General features: G+C 35.6%; 1 protein-coding gene across 1 annotated transcript in view; it reads left to right on the forward strand.

The window, feature by feature from the left end:
* The window catches only part of LOC149807050 (serine/threonine-protein kinase RIO1-like), a 49,566-nt gene that overhangs the window by 12,648 nt on the left and 22,981 nt on the right, over positions 1 to 13,937 (forward strand). The window contains exons 6-8 of the mRNA XM_089961185.1: positions 2,160 to 2,346; positions 5,311 to 5,372; positions 12,137 to 12,217. Coding sequence (XP_089817311.1) covers positions 2,160 to 2,346; positions 5,311 to 5,372; positions 12,137 to 12,217 — 330 coding nt within the window. The remainder of the gene's footprint in view (positions 1 to 2,159; positions 2,347 to 5,310; positions 5,373 to 12,136; positions 12,218 to 13,937) is intronic.

Genomic DNA, 13,937 nt, shown 5'->3' on the forward strand with positions numbered 1-13,937 from the left:
GCCTTTCTCGTTTCCCAAGTATGTTTTACTCTAACAGCCCTTATTTACTGTCTACAGAGGATGATTTGAAGATCCAACTCATTGTGTACCTCATACATTTGTGGTACACGCTGATGAGAAAGAAAGATCTGTCTGATGTAGTCTTACCTTGAATCTTCAGATTCATAAAGTCAAGTAGCAAGTTCATCATCAAAGCTATAAACTATGCTAAAATATTAGTAGCCAAAATTTTCTTCAAAGGGAGCTTGTCCTGCATGTATTAAATTTGGAGAAATAAGTTTCTGAAACTGATCAGAAATAGTGGATACAGAAAATGCATAAAGTTGCTTTTAATACTGGTGTTGAGGTGATTATATTTCTAGTTTTTAATAAGTTTATTTCAGGAAGTTGAGAACTAGTCCAAATGATGAGACATTTATAAATAATACATGTACACTTGAGGAGGTTGATATCAAATATATACGTGCATTTGTTTATATGGTCTTGCCTTTTTTTTATAAGAAAAACATAGCAGTGCTTATATGTCATTGTCATCGGCATCAACTAAACATCGGAGTGTTTTGCAAGCCTCACAACTCTTAAACTAACAGTAGGACTTCTTACACTTCAAGTTTAGATGTGGGGTTTGATTCCTTTCTTCATCTAAGGTGAATCATACCACACTGGGGTAAGGGTGCTAGAGGTCAAAGGACACCCATAATTTATACACATTTTGATAAAAATCAGTGCTCATTTGCATGGATTTTACTTTGGCTATATCTTTGGGTTTTTGGTATAAGTAGACAGTTAATTTTGCACCTGTAGCATAACCCTGTTTTCCATACTGTGGAAAGCATTGAGAGAACCTTCATATACAACATATAAACTTTCTTGTCTTGGAAAGGCCAAGTCATTTATGCATTTGGCCCTTGAGTCTTTCCCTGCTCCCCTGTCAGGATTCAGGTGGTAGTCTTTAGTGCTGCTGTTACAGAATGTGACCCTTTCATATGAATAAAATGTTTGTGAATTTTTTTTCTTCTCCCTAACTTTACTAAAACTTAATTGAATGCTTGGCACTATGTACTTTTAAGGAGTTAAATTGCTTAGAGCTTCTGAGCTTGAAACTTCAGGAAAAGGAACATTTGAGAAAAATATCTTTAATGAAAGTCTGCATCTTCCAGTGTAAAGTTCATACTATGTAAGAAATCCTATGAAATTGTCAGTATTATTTATTAGCATTGAGGGATACATCAGAATTTCAGAACTTGATCTTCCACTTTTAATTGTGTTGCATATCAAGAAAGGATAGTTGTGAAAACAAGTCAATAATGTTTTACTTTGTAAAAAGAGCAGCCTGTTGTTAAAAATGAAACATTTAGCAACATTCATTTGTATGACCCAGATGTTAACTCGTTAACCACTGGTGTCTCGTTTACATGTCAGGAGGAGGTAGTAGCCGACTTCCAAGATGTAGCATAAATGTCATGTACGATACACTAAAGTGGGTGGTATTATAAAAAGGTAGACAGATGTAGCTCTACAATGATACCAAATAATCTGGCTGTTCTAGTTGCACTACAAAATGCAGAGGAAAAGATGTAATTTTATTACCCAATTTTTTCCCTCCATAATTCACCCATGGTCAGAATCCAATTTTGTGTCAGGATTTTATGCTTTTTGGCCTCAGGTCTAAGGCAGACCGGTCTGAACTGCACACAGACAGGCGAACCTTTGCAAAAAAAATTGGATAAGATGGGCATTTGGAATAAAGAGTGGTCTGGATATGAAAATGATGGGTCCATTAAGGAAAAAAGAAATAACTCCAATTTTTACCTTTCAGCTCGTGTGCAAGCGAAATAGCCAGTGAAAAACTATGTATTATGATTTATTCAGAAATAGCCTCCAAAATGTGTTTGCTGCTCGCATTTCAGGAAAAATGAAAACAAGCTCAGGGGTTAATGAGTTAATCAAAAGTTTCTGAACATCCCAATAGTCAAGAAAATGTTTTCATGAGAAGAAAATAATGATAAAAAATGTAATATGCCACATGAAATTAATAAAATGCATTTGTTTGTCTCAATTCAGTATGCGTGCAAGGTTGTTCAACTATTTTTTGTTGGCTTTATTTAGATGGCAACTACTATTAAATTTTCTCCATATGTGTCCTTATATAATTTCAGGTACAGAGGGAAGGATAAGTCTGATCGGGCCACTGTTGAGCAAGTGCTTGATCCTAGAACTCGTATGATTCTGTTTAAATTGCTGAATCGTGGAATTATCACAGATATCAATGGGTGTATAAGCACAGGGAAGGAGGCCAATGTCTACCATGCCACAGGAAAGAATGGGGAAGACAGGGCCATTAAGGTACAGCAAGATGATCAAATTAAGTTGGAATATTAAATTGTTGTGTGCTGGGAGAGGTGGAACAAGAGTAGGTTATATTTCAACTTGGGACAGGAGTAAACTAAAGAAAAATGTCTCATCCTTATTGTAATGGTTGATAATGAAGGTTAGGTAGGTTTTTCAGGATTTTTCCCCACTAACCAACATGATCACCAAAATAACATTTCTGCTCACTGATCCTGCTAAAATCAAACTGTTTCTAATTAAGCATTTATTATTCATTAACATCAACTCAAACCATTAGCAACTAAATTTCACCAACAAGATGCAAGAAAATTTGAAAGTTCACTTTCATTTTCTGTGTCTGATTTTATCTAGATACTGCAATTTGCTGTTTCCAAGAAACCAATCTTATGTTTCGATTTTACATTACATGTAGGGAGTTTGCAATATGAGATTCCAAAGATGATTACTGAAATTTTTTACATCCATCAGTAAATGAAGTACATTGCGCACTTTCGTATTTCTCCAAATACTCGGTGCAGAATATGTGCATCATCAAAGCTTTACCTGGGTAATACTTAAGCCTTTGTCTTCATTTGTGTTTACACCCTTGTCATCATCTGATTTCTGTTCTGGTGGTGGCTGCACACCTTGCAAACACTTTCACGTGTTTACAATTGTCACTATGCAGTTTATTGAATGTTTGTTAAAACACGTTTGGTATAATTCTGGATTATTGGTTCAGCTAGCACATGTAGACTTTGATTGGTCAGTACAAGTATGAGACATCATACCTTTTATTATGATCAGTAATGAAATAAGTCCATGTGTGCAGTACACCAGGCTAATTTCAAGTGCATGGAGACTGTTTTGACAATGATCACACTAATTTGCTTGATGAGTGAATGAGTAGCTATAACCAGTCCAATTGAGCTGCAAGAATTTACTTTACCTCATCAGCTGTAGGTAGGTACTCAGTACAAGAAACAGATCATTTAAACATTAAAGGGTTTTCTGACTCCTGACCACATATTTGTTATGATAGTAAATTTACTGCCCCAGTACATTATTAGTGACTGTTGGGTTTTAGTGATTCATTAAGTCACTAACCATGGGATAGTGGAATAGCATTAATTTTGAACCCTGGTGTTCTTCCAGTCCAAGATAAATTGACATGAGTTGTTGAGCTAAATTAGGTTTTCTCTCACTTCGTCATATCTTAACCGAAGAGTTTGCCTCACCTTAATCTAAAGTACTTGATAAAGGCCACATGACAGTTAAAAGCCTCTGAAATTGAAAGAAATATCACTATTAAGGTTACAGCACTTGTCCTAATGACAAATTGTGCTCTGCAAGGAAATTGAACAAAGCATTTATACTCTTATGATATAGTTTGTTGATGATTGTTTAAACATGTTGATTCATTTTGTAACTGAGCTCGGCATTGTTGTGTAGATGGGCATAGTACAGCCCAGAATAATTGCTGTTAATCTGGTATTTGTAATATGTGCAAGAACCAAAATCCTCTCCTTTGTGTTTGAAATGAGTGCATAGACTTGAAGCCTTCCTCTTGATTCTGTGCTTCGCAAAGTCAAACAGTGTGAAATTTCATGTGGGCATTTTGCATTAAAAAAAGACAATCACTTGTACAATATTCTGACTGCTGAAATTTATATATGGAATACAATCCAACTTTAGAGAAATGTTGCCATCAGTTATGAACTTGCTAATTATGTTTAATAAAGATGGCTTTCATTCAAGCAGTGATGTGTAATAATGCATCAGTTTGATTTACCTAACTTAAAGCAAATTGGTTTGTTCCTCTTACTGTACTTTTCCTACACAAATTAGCCTAATGAGCTTTCTGTGTACCTTATCTACACAAATAATGCTAATGGGCTCTTAGTGTGCTTTATACAAATTAGCCTAATGGGCTTTCAGTGCACTTTATCTACACAAATTAGCCTAATGGGCTTTCAGTGTATTTTATCTACACAAATTAGCCTAATGGGCTTTCAGTGCACTTTATCTACACAAATTAGCCTAATGGACTTTCAGTGCACTTTATCTACACAGATTAGCCTAATGGGCTTTCAGTGTATTTTATCTACACAAATTAGCCTAATGGGCTTTCAGTGTATTTTATCAACACAAATTAGCCTAATGGGCTTTCAGTGTACTTTACATTTAAAAAAATTGTCCAATGGGCTGGCAATGTACTTTACCTAAAAAATTAACATAATGGGCTCTTAGTCTACTTGACCTACTCAAACTAGCATAAAGCGATCTTAGTGTACTTATCTAATGGGCTCTTAGTTTACCTACACAAATTAGCCTAATGGGCTCTTGCTATCTGAAAAAAAAGCCCACTCTCAGCATTTTGAGACATTTATTAGGTCGACTGCTTGGTCTTGTTAGAAAACTACTGTACCCAAAGAGTGTTCAAAATGGAGACAGGATTGGATAACTATCTTTACATTTTAGGAACTAAGGTACTTGAATTTAAAGAGTCACTTAACAGCTTGGGAACATTCAGAATTTATCATAGCCAGAGTTATTTTAATAAGGTGGTCAGATTGACTTTTTTTTATTGCTGTTTCCTGTCATTGCCATGTACAGTGTACAGAAATGGCTTATTTAGGGATATCACATAATTAGCATGATGTCAGTTAAATAAACTTTGCTCATAAAGAACAAAATGTGACATATGTCATATGAAGTCATGCATAAATAGAAATCGTGTTTATTAAATTAATTCAGACCATAAAATTGGCACAAAAATTGCTTTATTTTTATAGAAATTACATGCGAGAGAAAGAGAGATAGTACATTGTTCTTGCAAATGTACTATATTAAAAAATTGTAAATCAGATCTCACTCTTTCACTCTCACACATAGGGAAAATGTCTTAAAACCTTGGTTTTATAGCAAAAGTTTAGTATTCCAACGTGGATGGTTGTCAGGTTTCTATCCATTTTTCAGGTGTACAAGACTTCAATATTGGTTTTCAAAGATAGAGACAAGTATGTTACAGGGGAATTTAGGTATGTATTGAAGAACTTTTGATGACAATTTACATTATTATTGTAACATGAAAAATTACTCAGATCATCAGACATTATAAAACACAAATATTGCATTAAATATTGTTTATTTGATTTATTTTTATTAAAAGAAACTCTTAAGGTACTTGAAACAACGACTGTATCACCTTAATCAGTGCAGTTTAATGTCTAAAAATAAGGGATAATCTTTGATGCAACTTTATTCATTGTTTGAGCCAACCAGATGCAATGATGAGGTAAAGGTGAAGTGTATAATTTAGAATTTGCATGGCAGAATGTCATTTTCTTGACAAGTAAACACAAATATTTCATCGAGATTGTTGACCTCGAGTTTTCGATTTGATGAAACTGATATGGAATGTAATTGTAATCTCCTACAGCCTTCATGAACTTTGACACATATCTCACCTGTCATAGACATTGTAGATATATATCCCCTACAGCCATCATAAACTTACTTTGACACAGATCTCACCTGTCATAGACATTGTAGATATATGTCTCCAATAGCCATCATATACTTTGACACATCTTACCTGTCATAGACTTGTATGTATATGTATATATATGTGTGTGTGTGTGTATATATCCTATGGCAATCATGAACTTGACACATGCCACCTATCATAGATATTGTAGATACATATCTCCTACAGCCATCATGAACATACTTTGACAGTTTTCACTTATCATGGACATTATATATATGACACATATCTCACCAGTCTTAGACATTGTAGATATATATTTCCTGCAGCCATCTTAAACTTGCAACATGACACAAATCTCACCTGCAATGTGACACAAATCTCACCTGTCATAGACTTGTAGAAATATAGCTCCTACAGCAATCATGAATGTTGACACATGCATACATGCCAACCATTACACTTTTATCTATATTCAGATTATGCATTTTCGGTATATCCCCCTCCCAAAAAAATTAATAATTTGTTTTCTCATGTAAGCGCCTTTGGACGCCTCTACACCATTCTCATGAAAGCGCCTTTCGACGCCTGCTGTAAACATCAACCATTTTTGCGGGTTTTCGTAGCACCACCTTCAGGGAAAACCCCCTATTAGATACTATATTCATTATTCATTACTGTGAATGACATTTATGTCAGATCACATGGTCGCTGTTTATGCTCTGATCAAAATCTGCTATTTAAAGTAACTGGGTTGTATTCTCCACTCTCCAAAATGGAGGTCGCGGATTTCGTTCAGTACTACTCGAGGTTTTGTGATTAGAATCACAACTATGAAAGCTTAGGTAAAGGCTCTGATATTTATATAGGCAGCAGTTAGTGTTTATAAATTATTAAAGTCAGATGACTTAGTGATGTAGACGCAGACAAAGAACTTGTAAATTTCAAGTATGAGAAATGGCAGCTACGGTTGGTCACGCGGCTTCACTGACTTGACAGATTCTCTCAAGATTTTAAAGCACATAAAAATTCTTCCATGAAAAATAATTACACAGCTGTGACAATCAGACTTTACTCTTAAATTTTTCCATACATAATAGTGTAAAATGGTTAAAATTGCTGTTAAACGTAACATGCACTGCACTGCTTAACAGTGTGTATGGAGTTGAATAGGTAACAGCATAGCTGCCAACCCTCACGAATTTGGCGTAAATTTCACAACTTTTTCAGCGATTCGCAGATTCACGCCGCAAGCCAAATATTCACAAATTCTCCAATTCTCAATTATTTCAAATCTTTGATAAAATAACCGATTTCCTGTTAAGCACTAGACGTGATATTGGCAGTTGCCGAAATGGTCCAGTACTGCTGGTCGCGATATTAGTAGAACTATGGCCGATTAGTACAGTTGGCCCGGTAGCAAGCATTTCAGCCTATTTTAATCTATATGTATAAGAATAGTTTTACAAATGCTTTCAAGAGAAACTGGGGTCTAACCAGAATTTTGCTCCGTGCATGCGTCACCAACACTGATTTGAGTTACCGTTCAGCATCACATATAAGATCTTGAAATGTCTTCCCCACCAAGAAAAAAGAAATGTATTGCTCAAAAAGTGAAGTTTAATTTCTAATATATCAAACATTGGCCGCGCATTCTGCCATTAAACATTCATACATCATGCTTTTTGCACACAGTGTGCCACACATTTTAGCATTGGGCATGGTGGCAGAGACGATGTGAGGACGCACATCGATTGCAAAAAACACGTAGAACTTGGGAAAATTAAGAATTCGCAGATTTCAGCTCTGGAATATTTTAAGCCATTGACTGAAGACCTGCAAGCTACCAATGCTGAAGCATTATTTGTGAGTTTTCTTGTTGAACACAATCTACCTTTATCAGCTGGAGACCATGCTAAACATTTGTTCTGACAAATGTTCACGGACTCGAAAATCGCTTCCAAATTTTCCTGTGGAAGAACCAAAATTACTGCAGCTCCTGTGCATTCTTCACAGCAACAGTGACAGCGAAAGAGTATTTCTCTAGTGAGGAAAAATAAGACAGACTTTAGGGCCTTCTTAGCTGCAGAAAGTTTGTCAGCAAATTTAGTCACCAAGATCAACCAGCAGGCAAAAAGTCTGAACTGTTTAGAAAACAAATTTACAACCAAGCAGGTGAGAAAGTTTAAGTCTGCCACAGTATCAGGTCTTGATAAATAACCACAAGAACAAGTGAAGTTTATGAATACCATAATAAATAGAAATGCAGATATATTTCTGCATATATTAATGTTTTAGTTTTATATTGCGATCTTGATATGGTGTAGTATTGACGGTCAGAGTGGATGGAGTTATTGTCATGGTATTTTTCACTAATTCATGTCCAGATTCATTACTTTTTATCCCTATTTTCACTAATTGCGAGCCTGGAAGGTTGGCAGCTATGTAACAGATGTTCTGTTTATAGCACACTGCACTGGGTAACTTTGCTACATGTGTATCTAAGGGGGCGCTCACCAGTTAATATGTACTTTTGAGAGAGTGACGTATGTAAGGTGAAGTAGTTCACATTTAAAACATGCACAATGGAGAGAATGTTGGCATATCTCTATGCTACATTAATGTAATGTGGATGATATTTCTTTGGATATTGTACTTTTGGAAATTTTACATGATTTAAGCACACTGCTAACTAAACTGACTGCTCCCTTGTGTTAAAAAATCAGCCTGAATTAGTCTGAAGTACACTTTACATAGCAGCTATTTAAATAGGGAAAATGAATTTTGCCAGACTAGACAATACCAGCTTCTGAAAGTGCAATGAATGAATTACCAAATATATCAAATGTAAAAAAAAGTTATCGGCTCTTTTTTATACAATTTACCTCTAAGTTCAGGAAGTGAAAATGACCAAGTAGAGCTAGCACTTTTTTGAAAGGTGCACATCTGAAGTAAGGCCAAGCTGTATACTCTATAACCCATAGTACACCAAAATAAAGGGAATTAAAGGTTCTTTGAATTATACCTAAGATATACAAGGTCTTTTTTAAATAGCCAGTATAACTAGTGAGGAAAGCCGGGGAAATTCTTTTTCTTTAAAATCCTAACCTATGCGAAATACGAAACTGTAGAGTGCCACCTAAGAGATAAAAAGCCATACGCTCATTTTAGAGTCTGTGTAAGAGACTTTGACAACGAAAAGGACAAAGTTAGAGGGCTCTTCATTCATTGCCAGAATTAACAGTAGATTCCACTGGAGAAAACATTTTTTTATTTGCTTGATAATGCTTTGAATAAATATAACTGTGAAAGATTATTCAGTATTGTTAACAGAAATAAAATGAATTCAGATCCAGGCTGAGTAACTCAGCACTTACTAGTGTGCAAAACATTCATAGTCTCAGCTGGTACAAAGTGTTTTGAAATGCAATACGAGAGTCTGTTGCTTTTTAAAGCTCAAAGTGTTATATACGAAAACTTAAAGCAGTATTCGATGTTAAATGTCCAGAGTGAAAATAAAATCATTTTGTACATATGCTGATTGAATTTTTATCATGTTATATGTGGATTACTCTTTTTCTGCTCGGATTACTCTTTTTGTCCGCTGGGATTACACTTTTTCCTTACCAGGGGTTGGCATGTATGCACATGCCACCTATCGTAGACATTTTTAGATATATATCTCCTACAGCCATCATGAACATTCTTTAATAAATTCCACCTGTCATTGACATTGTACATATATATCCCCTACAGTGATCATGAACTTGCTTTGACACATATCACACTTGTCATAGACATTGTAGCAGGGATAGTCCTGGCTTTTAAAAAGCTGTCGCCAAAAAAATCGCCAACCTCAATATTTTGTCGCCAATTTTCAAAAAGTGTCGCCAGAACAAGTAGTGTACATTTTTTCAAGTGTTAATTTAGTCTGTTAATGTAACAGGCAATGAAAATTACAAAAGATGAGTTAGTTAATACTCTAATTACAACAAGCATTAACAAAAGGTTACAAAGTGTTGCATGAAGATCCGTCGCGATTTTAGGGCTGCCCACTTGTTGAATGCAGTTTTAAAGTCTAATTTTTCACATCTGTACATGCTGATTCTCATTAAATTCTCGAGAGATGAGATGCAGAGTTTATTTCTGATGTCAGTTTTTATGAGGTTCATCTTACTGAATCCACGTTCACAGTCTACAGTGCTGACAGGTGACACCAGTAGTCTCTCAGCAGCCCCCCCCCCCCCCCACCTTATGGCTAGCTTCACAAAGTTTGTAGTGAATTGCTTCCTAAATCCCAAGAATGATCACTGAATGCTGAATAAATTTTCTCGACAAGCAAAATAGGATCCCCATTCCCACGAATGAAACTTACACGAGTCAACACCTGGCAATATTGGACCGTATATATAAGCATAAATTCACACCCAATTTAGGGATTCTTTCACTCTTGTATTTTGAGAAATAAATAATTATTATTAATTATGGAAAACTGTTTTTTTTTTTTTTGCTATTTCTTGTTGTGGAGTTTAAGTCTCTGCAGCTGTAACACAGATTGATGGCAAAAGGAAAAGATCAGTGAGTAAAATGCTGCGCTGGCGACATATAATTGTGATTGAGATTTTTTCCATTTGCTTTGTATTTATACGCAGTAGTCGGTACTTCAAAGGTTATAAGTTTTCTATGAAGGTTCAGTGAATCTATTGTATTGGTATATGTCAACAAAAAAAAAAAAAAACAACAGAAGGATTAGCTATTCAATTAATTGTATCTGTTCTATTCGCGTCTTCAGGAGTCGGTCAGTTGTAGGTATAGTTCGGTAGCATGATTGACTGTATCACAGCATACAGTACTCAGCCCAAATGTCAGCATAAGCAGATTATGATGTAACAATGCATGGTAAAGATGGGGTTGTCAATAAGAACAAAGGATTGTTTGTGTAACAGATTGATTCCAATGCATTGCTTAGTCAAGTTTGTGGCTTCCTTTCATTCTCCCTTTTAATTTATCCAGTCCAAATCCATGATTGTATGTACAAATTAAATAACCAAAAAGTATGTCGCCAAAAAAATCGCCAGATGGGATATTTTTGTCGCCAATAAGGAAAAAAAATCGCAATTTGCGACATTGGCGAAGCCCAGGACGATCCCTGTTGTAGATGTATATATTTCCTTCAGTCATCATGAACTTTGACCCTTGGATCACTAGTCATAGACATTGTAGATACATATCTTTTAGAGAGGTTTTAGATATCTCCTGCAGCCATCATGAACTTTGATGCATATCTCACCTGTCAAAGGTTCTAGATATACAACTTCTACTTTGACACTTAGATCAGCTGTCATAAGGATCGTAGAGTAATTGAGTCTCCATATGCATTGGTGTAGGTTAGGGAATATTCAACCCAATGGTCAGAGTTTTTGCATCAAACTTGAGGCTCATCTCTGATGCAAAAATTTCATACAGCAGGTGGAATTTTTCTGTAATGAAGGATTCTGTTTGTCACATTCTTAAATGCAAAAATGAGGGCTGAAATAAAAAATAGCTTATTGTGAATACTAGTGTAACTTAAAAATATCAAAATACCCTTTGAATGAGTCCACAACTTGAGATGGATCATTCAGAACTAGGTTTATAAACTTTACATAATGTTTAAATACATTTTATAATTCCAAGAACAATGGTTGATTCCACAAGTAACGACAGCATCCAAATTGGGTACTACATACAGCCTGTGCAATGTTACAACTGTGAACAGTTGAAAAAGTAAAGTGCGGTCTTATCCACAATATTGTTCGAGAAAGACCAGACATAATTACAGAGAGCTCAGTTCAGCTTTTACCTACGATTGATTTATCTTTCATAAAGACTGAGATTATAAATTTTTTAAATAAAAAAAAATGCAACAATTATTTAAACTTAAAACCAGACTACAGCTGCTGTTCATTTTAATATGCAAATGTGTTGCAAATAATGTTTAGCTTTATTATTATGGAAGAATATTCAATTGGTGATGGGAATTGTGGAGGTTTTGCCAATTTGTGTGTATTATGATTGTAGTAAAACTGCAGTAACATGATGAAAGATTTCCTCTGCAAACATACATAAGAATGTGACAAATATACCTTATATCTTATTGTGACATTTAGCTCACCTGTCATAGAATTTCTTGCAGTGTCTCATCTTGGATTTTCAGTGATATATTGATTGTGATTACTGAACACCTATCAGCAGAGAAATACCAAACGTATATCTGTTAGAATTAACTAGAAGCTGTAAGGTCACATGTCTCATTGTGTGTTGTATTTGTTTAAGGTTTCGGCATGGATACTGTAAGCATAACCCAAGAAAGATGGTGAGGACCTGGGCAGAGAAAGAAATGAGAAATCTTATAAGGTAAATGGCTTCAACTGCCTTATCAGTAGCATGAAAATCTTGTTATAGGTACAACATATGGAGAGTCCGGTAAAGATGGGTTTTCACCAGAAGATGTGGTGTCTTGTTGGTCCTGAATAAACATAATCCTGATCTGACATCTGAGCCATTGAAAATATTTTGTGTGTCTGTATGATTTGGATTTTTAAAATAGCTTTTAAAATTCATCAGGCATATCGGTATGATGTCTGCAGTATGGCAGTTTATAGTGATGTCTAGCATTGAGACATCATACCGCAGACATGTAGCATCATGTTCCACCCATTTGAATTATCCTGATACCAAGCCAACCTGTCCTAACACTTACCTCTTAATGCTGAGATCCAAGCGAGTTAGCTGCTTGTACCGTTTTTATAACGTTTTGATATGACTTGGGGTTCAAATCTACAAACTCCCAAATCTGAGGCGGACACTAGCCATTTAGACCATTGGAGCTGCCCTTATTTTTGTTATTTCATGGTAGATGGTTTTGAGGTTTATTCCAAAGACTTGTTATGATATTTAATTTTTCCTGAATGAAAATGTCATGTTCTTGGATCCATTTTGCCCATGACTATGGACATCTTTAAAATCTTGTTAATACTACTCTTCCTGAATGGCTGGTCATATCGACATGAGGTTTTCACTACAAGACTTCTCGTAAAGACAAATAGCCATATAATGGATTCCTGGAAATTAGCCAATGCAATAAATACCATTTTTCAGCACATAATATACATGGCAGCCGGTATAATGGTAGAAGAACCACCAACCACAGGAAGCTGCTGGCAAGCTTTCACTTACCTTGGGAAGCTACTGGCAAGCTTTCTCACATGCTCAGAGTTGAACCCATGCAGACGGATGAGATGTTAGGAATCTATTAAATCAAGTGCCTTCTACCACTGTGGTATCCGAGACCCCACTTTGTTTTGTTTTTGTGACAATCAAGTCAAGTGGAGGCTGAAAGAGAAGGCTCCTTACACCAGCCTCCTAGAAATGAAAACCATTCCAAATGCCACCCATGTTTGCATAGAAAACTTCCAAAAGATGGTTCTGATAATGCTAAACAATTCAGTCATGGTAACCTACCTCTACTGGCGAGCTTTCTTGCATATCCACATTGTATGCATTTGCCCAGCATTTCAGGTACTTTATTCTCATATTTGCAGTCGCATGCTCTGTTGTCATCATCTAATTTCTGTCATTTAGGTGGTGACTGCACACCTAGCAAATACTTTCACATTTTTTGCAGTTGTCACTGAATAATGTATTTAATGTTTATTAAAACACCTAGTTTGGTATAATTCTCAATTTTATGTTGATTTGGCGATTGTGATCCCTTTCTGATTGGTCGCTGTTAGCATGAGACCCTATAAAAATTTTGTTATCATCGTGTATTAGATAAGTGCTAGCAGGCAGTATACCAGGCTAGTTCCAAGTGTTCAAAGACTGTTTTGATAATTATGATGCTAATTTACTTGAGTAGATAAATGGTTTAAAACCAGTCCATTTGTGCCATGCACATTTATTGAACCTTCTCAATTGGAGGATGTTGGTAGGTACTCCATAAACACAATGAATAGAGCAATTAACCGTGAAAGGGAATGCCAAGTCACAACTAAGTCTGAAATTATTAACTGTTATGATAGGTAACCAGTGGTAGTGACTGCTGGATTTTACTGATCAGCAAGAAAAATAAATA

This window comes from Sinohyriopsis cumingii, chromosome 1 (genome assembly GCF_028554795.1).
Source record: "Sinohyriopsis cumingii isolate HCF-2022 chromosome 1, ASM2855479v2, whole genome shotgun sequence".
NCBI classification, from domain to species: Eukaryota; Metazoa; Mollusca; class Bivalvia; order Unionida; family Unionidae; genus Sinohyriopsis; species Sinohyriopsis cumingii.